Source organism: Gavia stellata, chromosome 6 (assembly GCF_030936135.1).
Source record: "Gavia stellata isolate bGavSte3 chromosome 6, bGavSte3.hap2, whole genome shotgun sequence".
Classification (NCBI taxonomy): Eukaryota; Metazoa; Chordata; class Aves; order Gaviiformes; family Gaviidae; genus Gavia; species Gavia stellata.
The window spans coordinates 542,601-562,985 of record NC_082599.1 but is presented as its reverse complement, the minus strand read 5'-3'; the positions used below and the strand labels follow the sequence as shown (position 1 = coordinate 562,985).

At 72.2% G+C, this 20,385-nt stretch overlaps 2 protein-coding genes across 2 annotated transcripts; both read right to left on the bottom strand.

Moving 5' to 3' along the window:
- Positions 1 to 6,017: 6,017 nt before the first annotated feature.
- Positions 6,018 to 8,517, bottom strand: LOC132317201 (gastrula zinc finger protein XlCGF52.1-like). Its single transcript, XM_059818736.1, has 4 exons — positions 8,509 to 8,517; positions 7,926 to 8,052; positions 7,414 to 7,518; positions 6,018 to 7,087 (listed from the first exon to the last, which is right to left on the bottom strand). Exons 1-4 carry the CDS (start codon positions 8,515 to 8,517, stop codon positions 6,018 to 6,020), a joined length of 1,311 nt encoding a protein of 436 aa, XP_059674719.1.
- Positions 8,518 to 12,189: 3,672 nt separating this feature from the next.
- LOC132317200 (tigger transposable element-derived protein 3-like) lies at positions 12,190 to 16,433 on the bottom strand. Its single transcript, XM_059818734.1, has 4 exons — positions 16,410 to 16,433; positions 16,087 to 16,213; positions 14,529 to 14,642; positions 12,190 to 13,784 (listed from the first exon to the last, which is right to left on the bottom strand). The coding sequence occupies exons 1-4, from the start codon at positions 16,431 to 16,433 to the stop codon at positions 12,190 to 12,192; spliced, it is 1,860 nt and encodes a 619-aa protein (XP_059674717.1).
- Positions 16,434 to 20,385: the final 3,952 nt, after the last annotated feature.

Sequence of the window (20,385 nt, the reverse complement as noted above, 5' to 3'; positions counted from 1 at the left end):
CCTCCCGGTGCCCCCGCCACCTGTCCCGGTGCCCCCCCGCCTGCCCCAGTGTCCCCCTCCTGGTGTCACCCTGCCTGTCCCGGTGTCCCCTCCCGGTTCACCCCCCCGCCTGTCCCGCTGCCCCCCCCGGTGCCCCCCTCCCGGTGTCCCCCTCGCCTGTCCCGGTGTCCCCCCCCGGTTCACCCCCCCGCCTGTCCCGGTGTCCCCCTCCCAGTGTCCCCCCGCCTCTCCCGGTGTCCCCCCCCGGTGCCCCCCCCGCCTGTCCCGGTGCCCCCCCCCGGTGCCCCCCTCCCGGTGTCCCCCCGCCTCTCCCGGTGTCCCCCCCCGGTTCACCCCCCCGCCTGTCCCGGTGTCCCCCCGCCCGCCCCGGTGTCCCCCCCCCGGTGTCCCCCCCCGGTTCACCCCCCCACCTGTCCCGGTACACCCCCGCCCCCCCCGCTGCCCCCCCCCCGGTGCCCCCCCCGTGCCCCCCCCCGGTGCCCCCCCCGGTGCCCCCCCCCGGTGTCCCCCTCTCACCGGCGGCGCTCAGAGGGGCGGCGGCGCGCGCATCTCCGCCGATGGCCGCCGCCGGCGGGAGCGCACCGGGACGAGACAGACAAAGGGCTCCCGCCCCGCTGCCTGCCGGGAGATGTAGTCCGGCCCCCCCGCCCTGCCGCCGGCACCCCCCGCTGTCCCCCGGTGCCCCCCGGTGTGCCCCGGTGTCCCCCGGGATGCTCCGGTGTCCCCCGGGATGCTCCAGTACCCCCTGGGGCGGGATGCCCCGGTGCCCCCTGAGATGCTCCGGTGCCCCCCGGGACCCCCCCGTGTCCCCCGGGATGCTCCAGTGCCCCCCGGGACCCCCCGGTGTCCCCCGGGCCGGGATGCCCCGGTGCCCCCCAAGATGCTCCGGTGCCCCCCGGGATGCCCCGGTGCCCCCCAGGATGCCCCAGTGTCCCCCAAGATGCTCTGGTGTCCCCCGGGATGCCCCGGTGTCCCCCGGGATGCTCCAATACCCCCCGGGGCGGGATGCCCCGGTGTCCCCCCACATGCCCCAGTGCCCCCCAGGATGCCCCGGTGCCCCCCGAGATGCCCCAGTGTTCCCTGGGCCGGGATGCCCTGGTGTCCCCCGGGATGCTCCGGTGCCCCTCGAGATGCCCCAGTGCCCCCCAGGATATCCTGGTGTCCCACGGGATGCTCCGGTGCCCCCAGGATGCCCCAGTGTCCCCTGAGATGCCCCAGTGCCCCCCGGGATGCTCTGGTGCCCCCCGGGATGCTCCAGTGGCTCCCGAGATGCCCCAGTGCCCCCCAAGATGCCCCAGTGCCCCCCAAGATGCTCCAGTGTCCCACAGGATGCCCCGGTGCCCCCCAAGATGCTCCGGTGTCCCCCAGGATGCCCCGGTGCCACCCGGGATGCCCTGGTGCCTCCCAAGATGCCCGTGTCCCACGGGATGCCCCGGTGCCCCCCAAGATGCTCCGGTGGCCGGGGGGTGCAGGGGGGTGCAGCCCGGCACAGCCCGGAGTGGCCAGTCCCGCCGGGAGCAGGGTGTGTCACCGGGGCCGCGATACCGTCGTGCGCAATAAATCATCGCAACGATAACGCGCGTCAGCTGGCGGAGGAGCCAGCGGGTGAGGAATTGTAGTGGGACGAGGGGACGTGGGGATTGGGGACACAGGGACGTGGGGACGTGGGGACATGGGGATGTGGGGACATGGGGACATGGGGATTGGGGACATAGGGACGTGGGAACATGGGGATTGGGGATGTGGGGACATGGGGATTGGGGACATAGGGATGTGGGGACGTGGGGACGTGGGGACATGGGGACATGGGGATGTGGGGATTGGGGACTTGGGGATTGGGGACATGGGGATGTGAGGACATGGGGACGTGGGGATTGGGGACACAGGGATGTGGGGATGTGGGGACATGGGGACATGGGGATTGGGAACATAGGGACGTGGGGACATGGGGATGTGGGGATGTGGGGACATGGAGATGTGGGGATGTGGGGACATGGGGATGTGGGGATTGGGGACATGGAGATGTCGGGATGTGGGGATGTGGGGACATGGGGACATGGGGATGTGGGACGAGGGGACATGGAGATGTGGGGATGTGGGGACATGGGGATGTGGGGATTGGGGACATGGAGATGTGGGGATGTGGGGACATGGGGATTGGGGATGTGGGGACATGGTGATGTGGGGACGTAGGGACATGGTGATGTGGGGACGTAGGGACATGGGGACATAGGGACGTGGGGATGTGGGGACATGGAGATGTGGGGACGTAGGGACATGGGGACATGGGGATGTGGGGATTGGGGACATGGCGACGTGGGGATGTGGGGACATGGAGATTGGGGACATGGGGACATGGTGACATGAGGACATGGGGACATGGGGACATGGGGATTGGGGACATGGAAATGTGGGGACATGGAAATGTGGGGATGTGGGGACGTGGGGATGCGGGGACATGGGTGTGACGGAGCGGCCGGGGCAGCCGTCGGGGAAGCCGCTGAGGAAGCCGCCACAGCAGCGAGCCGGGTTCCGTGAGCTTCCGCTCTCATAAAAGCGGGGCCGGGCCCACGCCCGGCACGGCACGGGGTGCGCCAGCTCCCTGCCAGCCCTGGCGCAGCTCCACGCTGCCGCGCATCACCGCGCTGCACCACGACTGCCGCCCAGGGCAGCCCTGGCACACCGCCCCTTCTGCTCCCACCGGTGCCAGCCCCAGGATCCGGCTCTCCGGGTCGCAGCCCAGCCTCCTCCTGGTCCCCTCTCCCTGCTTGCTCCCGGGGAGCAACGGCTCCTGCTGCTCTTCTCGGCTTTGCTTCACCGGTTTCGGGACGGGCTGTGGGGACGGGGACACGCTCCCCAGCACCGGGCGGTGCGGGGCACCCAACCGCCGAGGGGGCGGCGAGAGGGACCCGGGACCCGCGCTGCGGAGAGGTGTCGGCACCTGGAGCCCAGCGCCGAGGGCGAGCGGCTCCGGGGCAGCGGGGCTGGAAACGGGATGGACGAGGACGATTAACCGGCCGGTACATCGAGGGGCTCCTCCGGTGACCAGCCTCGTGCCTGTCCCCAGCCGGCGCCTCGCAGCGCCCAGCGGTGCCGCGGTGCAGGTCGAGCATCCGTCCGTTCCCGGCTGGGGCCGGGCGGTGAGCGCTCGTCTTGCCACCGCGCCGCGTGCCGGGGCGTGCGGCTGCCTGCGCTGCCCGCTGAGCTGGGAGCAGCGCCAGCAGAGCCGGGTGCTCCTCTCCCGGCGGGGCCTCGGCGAAGGGCGCTCACAGCCCCAGCAGCCCCCGGGGGGGTTCAGCGTCGGTTTTGCAGTTTCTGCGATTGCCCGTTATTCCACCACCAGTAAAAAAGAAAATTCCGGTGTCATCTGGTGACGGGCCGGCAAGGTGAGCAGAGCAGCGGCCGGCAGCGAGGGAGCGAGCGTCCTCCGCCGAGATGGCCGCCGCACGAGGCAGCGTTGCGGTGAGCAGGCACCCGCCTGCCCGGTGCTGCCGGGAGCACCGCCGCTCCCGAGGCTCTGCCACGGCCGTTCGGTTAACGTGGCGATTCATAAAGCCGTCGCCCGAGATTTGCCGTGACGCGAAACCTCTCAGCAGCCCGTGGGAGCAGATGGCTCAGCCGCGGCTCGCCGATGCGCAGCTGCAGCTCCGGCTTTGGTCCCCCAAAGGCTCTTCGAGCGGAGACGGAGAGCAGCACCCACCGAGCGGGGCCCTGAGCACCGTCTCCCCCGCCGGGACGGCACCCTCCTGCCCCGTCCCAGCCGCGGCGAGCCGTGCAGCACCACGCCGGGCGGGAGCGTCACCTCCCCAGGGACTCTGCGTCGCAACGAGAGCGGCAGCCAGCAGCACGATCCCACGGGGAGCCCCGGCACGTGCAACCCCTCCCGGGCCGCGTCTTCGTCGCAGTGCCTGCCTTCGAGTCCCGCAGGAGAGACGTCCCCCTCCCTCCCGGCAGCTGCTGCGTCTCCCGGGCACGCAACGCAGCCTCGGCAGCTCCGCGCCCGTCCTTGGCCTCACCGGGAGCGCCGCTCTCCCATGCATCACCGGGCGTCGCAGCGCTGCGGCACGGGGTGCAGAGGGTGGACGTGCATGCGGAGAGCGGAGGGAGCATTCAGGCTCCCTGTGCGGGAAGGAATACCCCTCCGGCAGTGCCACGACCGCTTCAAGGCTCCCGCCCCGCCCTCACCGCCACCGGAGCACCCGCTGACAGCCGGCTTATCCCGGAGGCTTGGCTGCCTCCGCTGCCCGCAGGCTGCCCGGATCCGGCTGCTGCCTGCGCCAGCCCTGGCTCACACCAGCTCCCGCTGCCGGTGACGCCCGCGAGATGCCCGGTGGCTCTCGCCTCCTCTCCGTCCTGCCGGCTCCAGCCCCACCGGCGCTTCCTCACGGCCCTGCCCTTCCTCCCTGCCCGCTCCGGCACCGCTGCCTGTGGGAGAAGAGTCCGGCTGGGACCGCGGGTGCCAGGAGCAGGACCCGGCTCAGCGCCGGCAGCTCCGTGCCCAGGGCTCCGCTTGGCCGCTCCCGGCTCTCCGCACCGGCAGCCCGGAGAAGCCGCTTTACAGGGGATGAAGAGCTGGTACCAAAACCAGCAGCCGGTTGCAAACCGCAGCACGGACTCGCAGATGCCTGGCTCCCCTCCGCTCCCCGACCACGCGTCGTGCTGCTGGCCGGGTGCCGTCGCGGCACCGGCGGCCGCTCGCCCAAACCAACAGCCACGTTTCTGCCGAAAGGATTTATTAAACTCAGAAAACACTGACAACGTGGCGCTCCGCGACTTCAAATGCGCCAACAGGCTCTTACGCTTAACCGGGAACAGGGGAACCGGTGTTGGGCGGTGCTCGAGGGAAAAGCCACCGGCCATGAACCGAACTGGGTGGCCGCGCTCCCTAAAACTGGGAGGAGCGGTCCCCGCTCCCAGGCACTGCCCCCATCTCAAAGTAACGGACACGGCAGTTCAGAACGTGGCGGGTCCCGGTGAAGCGGCACGGGGACAGGTCGGGCACCCAGGACGGCTCCGTCCTTCGCGCCGGCGGCACGGCACAGACGGCACCCCCACCTCCCGCCCCTGTGGGAGCACGGGCTCGGCTGGCAGCCGCGCTCTCGGGCTGGGCGAAGTGGCTACACGAGCCATCCCGTCCCGTCCCGGGGCCGCGCCGCGCAGACGTTCGCCTCCAGATGTTGGGGAGGGCGCAGCAGGCTGCCGCGCGGCACCGACGCACCGTTGAGGGTAACGCCGGCGGGAGGGACTAACGTCTCCGCTTGGCCCAGCACGTTATGCCCGACCTCGTCAGCGTTATGGCATCCTGGACCCGGCAGTGGTCTCTGCGCCGGTGCTCCTAAGCCCTTCCGGAGCTCACCCAGCCCCGCAGCGCCGGGGAGCGATGCCCGCCGCGGACTCGCCGGCTCCTTCCCGAGGACAAACGATGGGACCGTGCGTCACATCGATGGAACCCATTTCCCGAAAGGCGGCTCTTATTTCAGGGATGTTTTCACGGCCGCCACACCTTAACGACGCACCCCACGCCTCCATCCGCGCCGGCCCCACCGTTGACTTGCCCACGCCGAACCGGCTGGCCGCGGCGCGGTAGCAGCCCGGGGTGGCCAGCTTCAAGGTGGCGATGGCCACCCGCTCCCGCCCGGGGCCGGGGTCCCCGAGCCGGTAAGGAGGAGCGAGGGAGCAGCACGCGCGGGGCACCGCACCCCCATTCCGAGGAAGGGGTCTGCACCCCGAAACATGGGGCATGGCCAGCAAAGGGGCCGGGCGGCTAACGGGTGGGCGCCACGGTGCCGAGCCGCAGAAAGCACGCCAAGAGAAACCCTCGCCCTCGAGAGCAACCCGGCGCGGTGACGGTACCCCTCGACAGCCGCCCCACGCTGGGTCCTCCGGTGCTGTGGACAGCAGGCACCCCACGCCCGGCTCACAGCTCCCGCAGCGCCGGGCACGGTTTCACCGGGAAGGGGCCGGGCAGCAGTGGGGCAGGGGATGGGGCGGCCGCCCCCGTTTCACCCAGCCAGTGCTCAGCAGCACCCACGGGAGTGGGTGGTGGCGGGGGTCCCCCGGCAGCCCGCCGGCTCGTCCCCTGTCCCCGGGGTCCCGCCGCCGTCCCCCTCTGCGTGCGCCCGCTGGTGCAGCAGCAGCTTGCTCTTGGAGCTGAAGCCCAGCCGGCACTGGGCGCAGGCGAAGGTCTTGTAGCGCCGGTGCAGCTTCTTGTGCGTGATGAGGTTGGCCTTGTTGCAGAAGGACTTGTCGCACTGGGCGCAGGCGAAGGGCCGCTCGCCCGTGTGCACCCGCTGGTGCACCAGCAGGTTGCCGCTGCGGCTGAAGCCGCGGCCGCAGTCGGGACACTTGTGGGAGCGCTCCTGCGCGTGGCTGCGCTGGTGGATGATCAGGCTCTCCTTCCAGCTGAAGCTGCGGTCGCAGCGCCCGCAGAGGAAGGGTCGCTCCTCGCAGTGGGCGGCCCGGTGCCGGCTCAGGCTGGCCTCGTCCTCGAAGCACTTCTCGCACTCGGGGCACCTGGGGCGCGCGGCGCCGGCGTGCTCCTTGCGGTGCGCCTGCAGGTCGCGCTTGTGGCGGAAGCTGTCCCCGCAGAGCGGGCAGGCGTAGCCGCCCTCGCCGCCGTGGCTCGCCCGGTGCCGCAGCAGGTCCCCTTTCAAGCAGAAGGTCCTGCTGCACTCCGTGCAGGCGTGCCGGCGCCGGCCCCGGTGCTTCTTGTGCGTCAGGAGGTTGCGGTGGTGGCGGAAAGCCTTGCCGCAGGCGCCGCACTGGTAGGAAGGCGCCGGGCGCAGGTGCTCGCCCTGGTGCGCGCTCAGCCCGGCCTCGTCCTCGAAGTTCTGCCCGCAGGTGCCGCAGATGAGCAGCCCCCCGCCCGCCGCCACGGGCTCCTCCAGCGCCTGCTCCCCCCGATCCCACCCCGGCAGCTCCCGGCGGGCGTCCCCGGCCCACGCCCCCGGCTCCGCGTCGCACCAGCCGGAGCAGAGCGTGGGGTACCCCAACTCCTCGGCCGCCCCGGGTGGTGACGCGCACGGGACCCAGCGTCCCCGGTCGCCGTCCTCAGACAGGTCCTCGCCGGCCGTCCCGCCCCAGGCAGCTGCTGGGAACAGGGGCGCAGTCACGGCGGGGGGTGTCCCGGGGCGGCGGCACCGCCAGCGCAGACCCCACGCCCGTGGCACCGGCCCCCCGCCCACCGCAGCCTCCCCGCGCCCCTGCAACGCCCGCGGCACAACCGGGCCTGGGGGGCCGAGGTGGGACTCCCAAACCCACCCAGCCAGGGTGGCAGACAGGACCCCGTCGCGGTGGGGGTCTGGCCGGGGCCGGCCGCCTCGTGCCGCGCTCAGGGCTTCCAATTGACTAAATTGGCACCAATTTCCCAGCCCGGCGCCCCCGGCCACGCCGCGTGTCCCCGCCGTCACTCACAGGTGCCAGAGGCGTCAGGAGCTCCGCCGTCGCCCGCGCCGTAGGGAACCGCCCCGCGCGACTCGTCCCCGGGCTCCATTTTGTGGATGAGTTTGGACTCGCAGCCTGCGCGGGAGAGAGAAACCTCAGCGTCCCCGGAGCCGCCCGAGGAGCGTCACCGTCACCGGGGGCCGTGGGGCCGCGCTCGGGGGATGCCGGCTGCGACAGCGGCGAGGCCGCGGGGCTGCCGCGTCCAGGGCCCTCGGGAGCCGCCGACCCCGGTCGCGGCAGTGAGCCGGGGTGCACCGGGCTGGGGAGCAGCGGGGCCGGGGTACCTGGAGCCGTTACGCCTCACGCACCGGGGACGGAGTCGGCGAGCCCGGGGAGGGCAGCGGGCGCGCTGCGTGGAGAGACGGCAGGTCCGGGCTCTGCCCACGCCCGCGGCCGGAGGGGCTCGGACCGCGGGCTCGCGACCGAGCCTCCGGCCGTGCTCCCGGCGCGGCGGTGCCGCCGGCTCCGTGCCGCGTCCTTACCCAGGCTGGCGACCAGGTCACAGTTGTCCATCATCACCTCGTGGTAGAGCTCCCGCTGCCACGCCGCCAGCTCTACCCACTCCTCGGGCGAGAAGTAGACCGCCACGTCCTTGAACGTCACCGCACCCTGAAAAAACGCGCGGGGGGCTGAGGGGCGCCGGGGGAACCAGCGGCACCGTCCCCTCGCCGGACCCCCTTCTCCCGGGGGGACGCGGGGAGCTGTGCCACGCCACGGCCCCCGAAACCTCCCCGTCCCGCGGCGGTTCGGACCGTTGGCAACGCGGCCGCGGCGGCGGTGGCGGCGGTGCCCCCCGGTTGTGGCGGGGGTCCTCGGCCTCACCCCACGGCCCCCCCCGGCTCAGCGGGACCCCCCGCACCCACCGTCACGGGGGGGGCCTGGCTGGGACCGGTGGGCACCGGGAGGGGGGGGACAGCTGCCGGGGGCCCCCCCGCCCCACCGGGACCCCACCCGCGGGCACCGGGAGCCACGGACCCGCGGGGGGGGAGCGGTGGGGCTCGGCCCGGGGATACCGGATCTCCCCCCCCCCGCGGCGGGTCCCGGGGGGGCCCCGCTCGGCCGTACCGGCTGCATCTCGGCCCGGGGGGGGCGGCGCTTCACCGGGAGGGCCCCGGGACGGAGCGCCGCGATGGCGCCGGTGGAGACACGGACGGGGCGGACCCGGAAGGGGGCGGCGGGGGCGGGACCGGCACCGGGGATGGGGCACCGGGGATGGGGGACCGGGAATGGGGGGAACCGGGGATGGGGCACCGGGAATGGGGCACCGGGGATGGGGGACCGGGGATGGGGGACCGGGAATGGGGGCATCGGGAATGGGGGGCACCGGGAATGGGGGGCACCAGGCATGGGGAGCATCGGCCCCGGGCATCAGGAGTACCAGGAATGGGGGGCACCGAAAATGGGGGGCACCGGGCATGGGGAGCATCGGCCCCGGGCACCGGGAGTATTGGGCATGGGGGGCACTGGGAATGGGGGGCACCGGGCATGGGGGGCACCGGGCATGGGAGGCACTGGCCACAGGGAGCATTGGCCCTGGGCACCGGGGGCACCGGGCATGGGGGACATCGGCCCTGGGAACCAGGAGCAGCAGGCATGGGGGGCACCAGGCGTGGGGAGCATCAGCCCCGGGCACTGAGAGCACCGGGCATGGGGGCACCAGGCATGGGGGGCACCGGCCGTGGGGAGCATTGGCCCCAGGCACCGGTGGCACCGGGCATGGGAGGCACCGGGCATAGGGGGCACTGGGCATGGGGGCACCAGGCATGGGGGGCATCGGCCCCGGGCACCAGGAGCAGCGGGCATGGGGGGCACCGGCCATGGGGAGCACCAGGAACATGGGCCCTGGGCATGGGGCGCACCAGGTGTGGGGGGCATCAGCCCCGGGCCCCGGCAGGAGTGGGGAGCCGGCTCCGGGCGCACTCGGTGAGCCCCAGGCTGGCCAGCAGCCCCTGAGTGCCGGGGGGGCCAGAGGGGACCGATCCGCGCCCAGCCAGACCCCCCCGTGCCACGGCTCGGGGCAGGGGTCAGTGTCCCCGGCCCCTCTCCCGCCCTCCGCAACGCTCTCACCCGCGTTTCGTCGGGGCCCCCCCAGACCCGTGGGCGCGGTGGGAGGTCGGCACGGTCTGGGTGCGGATGAAGGTGCCCCCCGCGCCGTCCCCCAGGAGAAGGGGGGTGCTGCCCGCAGGCACTGGGGTTGCAGCGGGTCCCCGCGGCAGGGGAGGCTCCGCCGTCGCTCCCGGCACGCGCTGGCTGCTGCGCCGTGGTGGCGCGGCCCTCGAGGCCGCTCTCCGGCCCAAGCCCTTGCCTCCTTCCCCCCCGGGGTCCCCCCGCATCCCTGGGCCCCGTGCACCGAACCACGCTGGCTCCCGCGGGGTCTCCTGCCGCCGGTGTCCGACCCGGCTCCGGCCCCGTGGGTGTTTCGCTGTCAGTCCCGGCCCGGGGATCCTCTGGGAAGAGGAGCCGGGGAGGGGGTGACTTCATGTGCCAGGGCTCCGAAGGGGGAATCCAGGGGAAACGCAGGTGGGAACTTCTCCGGACAGAGCGAGGTTTGGCCCCTGCTCCTCTGCCCCCGCAGTGGGCGCACCGGCCCCAAGGAGGGACCCCCTCTCCAGCGCTCTCGGGGGAGAACCCTGCCCAGCCGCACCGTTGGCAGCCAGGATCTGTGCCAGGCAGGTCGTGCCGGGAATGCGCATCCACCGGCACGTCCCGGGAGGGAATGAGCATCCACCGGCACGTCCCGGGAGAACCAGCGACCCGTGCCACCTCAAGGCAAGGGACGGTGCCGCCTGCGGGGCCCGAGGGCTGAGGGGTGGGCAAAGGCCGGTGCTCCGGTGTGGAAAGCCGTGCTAAGGAGCCGGGAGGTGCTGGGCAAGGACAGGATGGGGTCCCCCCGAATCCCCACCCTACCCTGGGACTGGAGTGCCACAACCCGTTCGCTGCAGCGTGGGGCAGCCCCCCGCGTCGGCTGGGCAGCCGGTGCCGCGGGGTCAGGAGGGCTTCGCGTGCCGGGCTTCCGCCGGGGCTTCGGGAATCCCCAGTGTCCAGGCAGCCCCGGCCTTCCCCATCCACGCTGGAGCGACCTGGCAGGGGTCTGCCCCGCGTTCCGGGGGGTCCGTGGCACGCAGCTCCCCTCCTGCTCCAGCCGGGAGACATCTCTGGCTCCTCCAGTCCCCCCCAGTTGTGGCTGCTTCCTCTCACCTTGTCCTCACCGGAGCGCATCGGAGCCCCCGAGAGCTTCGGCGCAGGTGCCTGCGTTCGGCGCAGGTGAACCCCACCACCACCTCCCACTCCTCTCCGCAGCTCGAGCTCCGGCCCATCCCGGCTCCTCTGTCACACTGAGGCGGTGCGGCTCAGGCACCGGCGGGAACATCTCCCACTGCACCGGTGTCACCACGCCTGAACGCGCCAGCACCGGGGAGGGCTCGAGGGACCGGGGTAATTCCCTAAGGACACCCCGCTCGGGGTGGGCTGGGCTCGGGGCAGGACCCCCCTGTGCCACCCCCGGCACCGTCCCCACAGCGCAGGGACAGACTCCGGTGAGAGGGAATGGCCCTGGTGCCGGAGGAGGCAGCCGGCACCCCACGGCTCACCCCACGGCTCACCCCACGGCTCACCCCACGGCTCACCCCATGGCTCACCCACTGCACCCAGCAGACCTGGGGGGAGGGATCTGCGACCACCCCAAGGGAACATCCCGGTCCCACGGGGTCACGCTGCCAGCCCGGAACGGCACGGGACCACAGGGCATGCGACGGGCACCTCCTTTACTGCCGGGGGGTCGGGACAGAGGGAGGGTAAACACAGCCAAACCCACGTCCCCAGGACGCACACGACAGCGCCTGGATCACAGGGAAGCCCGAAAACTCCCAGGGCCCCGCGGATGCCCCGGGTGCTCAGCACGGCCTGGATTTCGCCAGCGGTGCACTGCTTTGGGAATCTCTCGTGCCGGGAGCAGATCTGACGGAGCACGGGTACCTCGCCTGCGCCAGGGGCAGAGGACTGCGGGGCTGGTGCCCCGGCGAGACCCCTGGCATAGGGGTGGCAGAGGACAGGACTGTCCCCCTTGCCCCAGGAGCCGCAGCAGCCCCGCCGGGAGAGGGGCTCAGAGCCCCGGGGACCAGGGGCTGCCACGCTGGGACCCACGGAGCCGCCTCGTCCCACCCCGGCGGCAGAGCCTGGAGGTGCCCGGGGCCCCCTCGGCTGCGTGGGACCTGGAGCGGCTGCCGGCCCCCTCCCTGCTGGGACGCCGGGGAAGAGAGGGGAGCCCTGCTTTGCCCCACGGATCTCCCGCAACAGCCTCGCCCAAGCTTTTCCAACGGCTGTCTCCGGGGGAGCACGCCGAGTTCAGCTGCGAACCCAGGCCGGAGAGCGGTGACTCCCTCGGGATCGACGGGACCGGTGCGGGAATGACGGCGTGCCGGGGACGCAGCCCGGGAGAGCATCCTTTGCAAGGGGGTGTCCCAGGGCAAGGCCCGGAGCGGCTCCCGGCGGGGGCACGGCGCAGCCCCCCCCAAGCATCCTTGCTCCCTGCAGCCCCCCTGCCTCCCGCTGCCCTCCCCTTCGCTGCGGTCGCTCACCGTCAGCCCTGACCCACAAACACCGCGAGCCCCTAAGGGCCGAGGGCAGGGCGAGGGGGCCGCAGCAAGGCGCTGCTCCCAGGGAGGTGCTGCAGGATCCATCCGGCACCCTCTGTCCCTCCCACTCTAGGCAAGGCCACCACGGCCCTGGCATGCGCCGACCTCCCGCCTACGGCGCGGTGCCGGGCGCGTAGCCGGTGCGTGCCGGGAGCGCGCCCCGGGTGGCCTCGGCCACGACGGCCATCCGCAGGGTGCCCTCCATCTCCAGCAGCCACTCCCAGTGGTAGACCAGCCCCCGGAGCTGGCACCACTTCATGGCTGTGGACAGCCCGGCCAGCGCCTCGGCGGCTGTGACGGCGCTCCCGGCCTCCGGCTCACCCTCCTCCTCCTCCTCCCCGCCCGCAGCCCCGGCGTCCCACCGGCCCTGCTGCACCAGCGAGCAATCCTCGCCTGCCGCCTCGCCCACGGCCGGCTCCGCCGCGTCCATGCCGACGAAGGCCAGGAAGTCCCGCTCGCTGATGAAGGGCGGCCGCGGCACGTCCGCCAGCGGCAGCCGGTCGGCCTCCCGCCGCTCCAGCGGCACCAGGTGGAAGCCGGCTTTCCAGAAGCAGCTCTGCACCGTGGCCGGCTGCACCAACCTCCAGGCCTTGTGCAGGAGGTAGATGGCATCCAGCAGCGTCACCTGGCCGGCAATCTCGGCCGCCCGCCCCGCCCGGGCCAGCGCCGGGTCCTGCGCCGCCCTGGCCAGCACCAGCGCCCGGTAGTGGCCCTTCAGGTTGCGGATGATGCCCACGCCCATGGGCTGGGTGATGCTGGAGGTGTCGGGGGGGAAGAAAACCAGCCTGATGTTGCGCAGCTTGGTCCTCAGCTCGGGGGGGTGGGCGCTGCTGCGGCCCACAAAGAGCACAACCCTGCGGCGGTGGCGGCAAAGCTCCTGGTCCCACCGCAGGATCCACTCCTGGAAAACGCGTGCCGTCACCAACGCGTTGGCCGAGCTGGCGTAGGTGACCGGCAGCACGCGCGGGTCCTTAGGCAGGCAGCGCGGCCGCCGGCTCCTGCCCACCACCAGCAAACGCCGCTTCTCCGTGCCGGTGTGGTTGGTGCAGCAGAGGACGGAGACCCGGTGCCTGGCCCTCTTGCCGCCCAGCCCCTGGGGGTCCCCGGGGACCTGCGCCCGCTCCGGGTAGCCACGGTACAGCAGCCCCGTCTCTTCCGCGCTGAAGATGTCCTGGGCACCGTAGCCGTCCAGGAGGGCGGGCAGCACCTCGCTCACCCAGCTCTGGGCGCTGCCAACGTCCGCGTCCGCCTTCCCGCCCTGGTGCCGCTTGAAGACGATGTTGTGGCGGGTCTTCCACCGGCACAGCCAGCCGTCGGTGGCCTCGAAGTCCCGGCCCGAGCTCAGGGCCAGCTCCTGCGCCTTGGCCTTCAGGATGGGTCCCGAGAGGCGCTCGCCGCGGGCCAGCGCCTGCTGGAACCAGGCGAAGAGCGCGTCCTCCACCTCCCCACCTTTGCCCTCCCGCTTGCGCTTGCGCAGCGGGTTGGCGTTGGTGCGCCAGTCGGCCAGGATCTGCTCCCGGCGCCGGCCGATCCTTCCCGCCTGGCTCTTGGAGATGCCGAAGAGCTTGGCCACGCTGGAGAGGGAGGCGGAGGGCGACTCCAGCGCCTGCAGCAGCCTCACCCGGTCGGCCAAGGAGAGCTCCTTCCTCTTGGAAGCGGTGGCGGTGGTGGCGGCGCAGCCGGAGAGCTGGCGCCCAGGGGGGTCCCCTGCAAGAGACGTCCCTGGTTGGGCTCCGGGGCAGGCACGGAGCCTCACTGCCCTCGCCCCCTCTCCCGGAGCGCTCTCGGGCACGGCCTGAGTGCTGCTCACGCCTCTGCCGAGCCGGGCACGGCTCTGCACGAGACCCCCAGCGCCGTGGGTGACCTCCCTCCCACACCGGAGCCACCGGGGCGGCAGATTCAGGCCCGGCACACATCCCCCTCGCTGGCCAAGGACAAGGTCGGCTCCTGCGCCGATAAGCGCGGCTGCGAGACCTGGCAGGCAGGACCTCCCCTCCTCTCCCTCGGGATCTGCTCAGAGCCGAGGTGCCGCGGATGCGCCCCTGCTCCCCCACGCCTGCTCCGGCTTCGCGCCAACCCCACCTGGACCCGCCGGCTCGCTGCCCTCCTGCCCTGGCTGCGGACCTGCCTCGGCACTACGGCCTCGCCGGGCGATCACGAGGTGCGCCTGTCCCTGACCACTGCCTCTGGCCAGATCCTGCGCCGCGACTGCCGCTCGGCACCCCGGCTCCTCGCCGGCGAGGTCTTGGCTCGGCTCCCAGCTCGGCTCGTGGAGCAGCCGGCCCCCGCTGCCACCCCAGCCACGCCGGAGAGACCGGCCCAGCAGGCAGAAAGGGGCAGCTCGGCCCTGCCGCACGGCGAACGCGGCACGGGCAGAGACGTCGGCCGGCCGCCGCCAGCCCCGACCGGGGCAGAGGCAGGGTGGGCAGCGGGGGCCGGTGTGCCGCTCACCTGTGCCGGGGGCTTGCAGGCTCCCTCCCGCGGGCGCGGCCGGGGGGTCCCCCCGGTGCGGCTCTTCCCCTCGCTCCAGCTTCAGGATCACCTCCGGCTTGGGGCCGGCCGAGCCTGCGCCGGGGAGAGAAGGGCAGCTCGGTGCAGGCAGGGGTTGCGGAGACCCTGCCACCGCAGCCGTACCGCTCCGACATCCCCAGTGGGAGCGGGGGTCCCCCTCCACCCCGCGGCCCCCGACGCAGCAGCCGGATGCCCCTGCAGCCCCCACGGGCGGCGGCACCGCTAGTGCCAGCCTCTCCCCCGGCACCGTCCTGCGCCGGCGCTCTGGGGAGAGCCCGGGGTGCCTCATGCTCGGCATGGGGGGAGAGCATGGAGAGCCGTGGGGCAGCCCCTGCAGCACCCGGCCCCCCTCGCCGCGTCCCTGCCACCCCTCGTCCTCCCGGCCACCGCCACCCGCCCTGCTCCGTCCCCGCTGGCCTCCGGCTCCTTCCCGCAATCCCGGCTCCGGGAGGGGCTGTTTAAGAGCAGCCCCCAAAGTGGGGCCAGAAGCGGAGGGGGGGGCAGGGGGGGGCTGGATGTGCGGCACACAACATCTGCCTGGTGATGGGATGGGATGGGACGGGATGGGATGGGATGGGATGGGATGGGATGGGACGGGATGGGATGGGATGGGATGGGATGGGATGGGATGGGACGGGGATGGGATGGGGATGAGATGGGGTGGGAGGGGACAGGATGGGATGGGATGGGATGGGATGGGATGGGATGGGATGGGATGGGATGGGATGGGACGGGACGGGACGGGACAGGGATGGGATGGGGATGGGGTTGGGATGGGATGGGAGGGGATGGGACGGGATGGGATGGGATGGGATGGGGGAGGCAGAATGGGACAAGACAGGGATGGGGTGGGATGGGATGGGACAGGAAGTGGATGGGATGGGATGGGATGGGATGGGATGGGATGGGATGGGATGGGATGGGATGGGATGGGACAGGGATGGGATGGAACCAGGCAATGGGATGGGGATGGGGATGGGGATGGCGGGGGGGAATGGGACAACACAGGGATGGGATGGGATGGGATGGGATGGGATGGGACAGGGATGGGATGGGGATGAGATGGGATGGGACGGGGGGGATGGGGATGAGATGGGGATAGGATGGGACAGGATGGGATGGGATGGGACAGGACGGGGATGGGATGGGGGTGGGATGGGATGGGAGGGGATGGGACAGGACAAGGATGGGATGGGACCGGGCAATGGGATGGGGATGGGGGGGCAGAATGGGACAAGACAGGGATGGGATGGGATGGGATGGGATGGGACAGGATGTGGATGGGATGGGAGGGGAGGGGGCAGGATCGGGATGTGATGGAATCAGGCAATGGGATGGGGATGGGGATGGGGATGGGAGGGGAGGGGAAGGGGCAGGATGGGGATGTGATGGAACCAGGCAATGGGATGGGGATGGGGATGGGGATGGGGATGGGGATGGGGATGGGGGGGAATGGGCCAGGAGAGGGCTGGGCTGGGCCGGGCTGGGTCCCTCTTACCCATGGAGGTGACCAGCTGGTAGTTCTCCATCATCACCTCCGTGTAGAGCCCCCTCTGCCACCCCGCCAGCGCCCTCCACTCCCCCGCCGAGAAGCAGACGGCCACCTCCTCGAAGGTCACCGGCTCCTGGAAAACAGCCCCCGCCGGACCGGCTCAGCCCGCCCCCCCCGGGCCACCGGCCACCGGCCACCGGCCACCGGGCACCGGGCAAAGAGAGTGCGCCGAGCCGCCTCCCCCCGCCCCGAGCGGGGCCCGGACACGGCCCCGGGGCCGCCGCTGCCCCCCCCGGGGCCGCTCCCCCCCCCCCCCGGCCCGGCCCTACCTGCGGTGCGGCGCCCGCAGCCATCTTCACCGCCGCCGCAGCAGGAGGCGCCGGGGGGGGGCGGGGGGGGGGTGGCAGCGCTGGGGGGGGCCGTTACCGGGGGGGCCGTTACCGGGGGGGGCAGGGCCGCAGGGCAGCGCCGGGCTGGGGTGAGGGTGGCCCCGGGGGGTGGGGGAGCACCCCCAGCCGCGGCCGGGGGGTGCTGGGGGGCACCCCGGGGTGCAGCGGCAGTGGGTGCTGGGGAAGGGGCACCCCGGGGCGCAGCAGTGGTGGTGGGTGCTGGGGAAGGGGCACCCCGGGGCGCAGCAGTGGTGGGTGCTGGGGAAGGGGCACCCCGGGGTGGGTGCTGGGGGGCACCCCGGGGCACAGCAGTGGTGGTGGGTGCTGGGGAAGGGGCACCCCGGGGTGCAGTGGCAGTGGGTGCTGGGGAAGGGGCACCCCAGGGCACAGCAGTGGTGGGTGCTGGGGAAGGGGCACCCTGGGGTGCAGTGGCAGTGGGTGCTGGGGAAGGGGCACCCTGGGGTGCAGTGGCAGTGGGTGCTGGGGAAGGGGCACCCCAGGGCACAGCAGTGGTGGGTGCTGGGGAAGGGGCACCCCGGGGTGCAGTGGTGGGTGCTGGGGAAGGGGCACCCCGGGGTGCAGCAGCGGTGGGTGCTGGGGAAGGGGCACCCCGGGGCGCAGCAGACATGGGTGCTGGGGAAGGGGCACCCCGGGGTGCAGTGGCAGTGGGTGCTGGGGAAGGGGCACCCCAGGGCGCAGCAGTGGTGGGTGCTGGGGAAGGGGCACCCCGGGGCGCAGCGCTGCGCCCCAGCCTGGCTCAGCCCCGGCCTGCTGCCCTCACCCCCCCGGGACCCCCCCCGCACCCCCAGCCCTGGCAGCGATGTCTGTCCCACAAGCGGGGGGGTCCCGCTCCAGCAGCCCCTGCCAGCTCTGGTGCCCAGCGGTGCCATGCGCGGCGCAGCCCTGGTACCCCAATGCCCTGACCCCCCGCCCTGGCGCTGAGCGGGACCCTGCCCGGCCCCACAGACCCCCTGCCCTGGCACAAGGCCCCTCTGTGGGGCCGGCCAGACCCCCCCCATCCTTCACCCCTTGCCAAGGGGCAACCCCCAGCACCCCTGAGCCCACGGGCAGTCCCGCTCTGGCTGGGATGCGGCAAGCCTTGGGTTTGGCAGCACCGTACCCACCGCCGGGGACTGCGCCTCGAGGGTGAGCCAAGACCCAGGAGAGGGACCGAGCCTCGTCCCTCTCCTGAGACCACCAGCAACGCTGCAACGGGCCGGAGCAGGCAGCGAGGGGAGCACAGCACCCGCCGCGTCCCCCAGCACCTCGGCGCTGGCAGAGACGGTGCCCGGCGTCCCCTGTCCCCTCCCGGGGAATGGCCGCTGGCAGCCCCAGGACCCGCAGCAACCAGGGTGCGGAGCTGGGTGCTGGGCAGGGCGGAAAGGGACGCACCCAAGGGAATGGCCCCAGGATCCGCACGCTTCCCCGAGGAGGGACGCTGCCGTTCGGGCTGGCATCGAACAGGAAAATAAATCATCTTCTGCATGTAGGTCAAGCATCCGAAAGCGTTGCCTGGGAGGTACTCGGAGCCGTGATGAGAGGGAAATTAATGAGCCCAGCGGCCCTGGGGAAGCGAGGAGAGCTACGCAGAAGCGAAAAACCTGCAACGCTTGCACAGGGGAGCGGGCAAACACCCCAGCAGCCGTGGGGGACGGCGGGGACAGCCGAGAGCGAGGGCTGGAGTGGGGGCACGGGGCTCCAGGCAGAATCTGCGAGAAACGCGTGTCTTGAGAGACTTTTATCGGGAGTTTCGCGTCTCCGGAGCAGGAGTGGGTGGGAGAAAGGAGCAAAGGGGCTCAGGAGGTGGGAGCCCCGGGGGAGGCGGGTGCTGCGGGAGACCCCGAGCACCCACGGTGCGGGGAGAGGGGGCCCACGCCGCTGCCACGCGTCCCGCAGGGTGACGGACCCGCCGGCTGCAGGGACGCAGGGCAGAGCCCGGGAAGTCTCCAGCCACCCCGCAGGAGGGACAGGAGCCGGCCCGGCTCTCCCCCGGCACTCACCGGGCTCCGGCCAGCCGGCAAGGGCAAACCCCGGCGATAACTCGCGCCGGCGGGACAAACCCCAAGGCTTCTCTCTTGCTGCAGGCAGGGAAGGAACAAGCTTCGCAGACGGCTTGCTGCTGCGCAGGTGGAAACTAATCCCTGAAATCGTAAATCGAAGGTTGGTGGAAATAAAACGGAACCTGCGGGGTCCCCTGCGGCACGGGGACAGCAGGAGCCCTGCCCTGTGCCGGCCTCGGGGCCCCCGCAAGCACCGGTGCCCCGGGAGCGTGCCGGGCAGCCGTCCCCGGTCCCCAGGAGGGAGAACCGGCCGGGCTCAGCCTCTGCCCCCCGTTACAAACCCATCCCTCCTTCGCCCAGAGCCGCGGGCGGCTCTCGGCTGCTGCCGCTCCTGCCTCTCCCGGCTGGGCGAAGGGCTCGAGGTGCCGGGACAGCCGTCGCACACCAACGCTTGCACCGTCCTCCTTCAAGAAAAGCCCTCTGGGCTCTCCCCGACGGCGGGTTACGCAGACAGGTACCCCTTCCCCGTGCTGTGCTCCACGCTCCTCGCCCCCACCCAGAACAGCCCCGAAAATGCCAGCACCGGCACCAGTCTCCTGTGGCCGGAGCGAGGGGAGCCCCGGCAGCCCGGCCGCGGGGGGCCCAGGGCTGCCGCAGAGCTCGTAGCTGCGAGGCCAGCGCTGGCAGCCTGGGATGAAGGGAGGTTTTTCCCGGAGAGCTGCAGGTGGAGGATCCCGGTGCCCAGGGCCCGGCGGGCAGAGCCGGGCAGGGCATGGTGCTGCCGAGCTGCAGGCAGGGAGCCGGCAGCGCTCGTCCGGGCACCAGGACCGCCGCAAAGTCCCCAGGGTGGAGAGAAGCCAGAGAGGAGCCCAGCAGATGGGGAAGCCGCCAACACCCCCGGTGCTGCGGAGATCACCTCCCCTCGGCGCGGCGCGGGAGGTGCCAAGTGAAGGATTTTCCTGGCACAGGGAGCCAAGAGCTGCCCTCCGCACGCTGCGGCCCCCAGACCTGCTGGCACAGGGCACCGGGATATGTCCTGGGCCGGGAACCACTGCCCCGGCGCATCCCACATCCATGGGCCAGGAACCATTGCCCCGGCACATCCCACATCCGTGGGCCAGGAACCACTGCCCCAGCGCATCCCATGTCCCTGGGCTGGGAACCACTACCCCGGCGCATCCTGCATCCGTAGGCTGGGAACCACTGCCCTGGCACATCCCGCATCCGTAGGCTCGGAACCACTGCCCCAGCACATCCCGCATCCGTAGGCTCGGAACCACTGCCCCAGCACATCCCGTGTCCCTGGGCTGGGAACCACTGCCCCAGCGCATCCCACATCCATAGGCTGGGAACCACTGCCCCAGCACATCCCGTGTCCCTGGGCTGGGAACCACTGCCCCAGCGCATCCCACATCCATAGGCTGGGAACCACTGCCCCAGCACATCCCATGTCCCTGGGCCGGGAACCACTGCCCCAGAGCGTGCCCTCTCTGTCCCATCCCACATGCAGCCGCAGGGGCTGGCACACGGCTCTTGCCGGTGCTGCCGGCAGTCCAGGCCACCTTCCCAGGGCAGGAGGAGGGATGTGGTCCCCGTGTCACATCCCACTGTCCCTCTGCCCCCCCCCCGCCCGCAGCGGTGGGGGGCTGTTGCGGGCGCGGGACACGCACAGGAAGCGATGCCTGTGGGAGCTGTGACGCTGCCAGAAATGCTGAAAACGCAGAAAAGGCCTTTTTCTTTATCTTTTTCTGCGAAAGAGAACGGAAATTTCTCGGACGGCTGGAAAACCTCTTTGAGGTGCCAAACGTCCGCCGCTGTCGTTAACGTGTGAGCAATCCCCACCCCGGTGCGCCCACCCAGCGCCTGGCGCTGCACAACCTGGGACCCACCAGAGCTGGAGCAACCCCCAGAGCGCA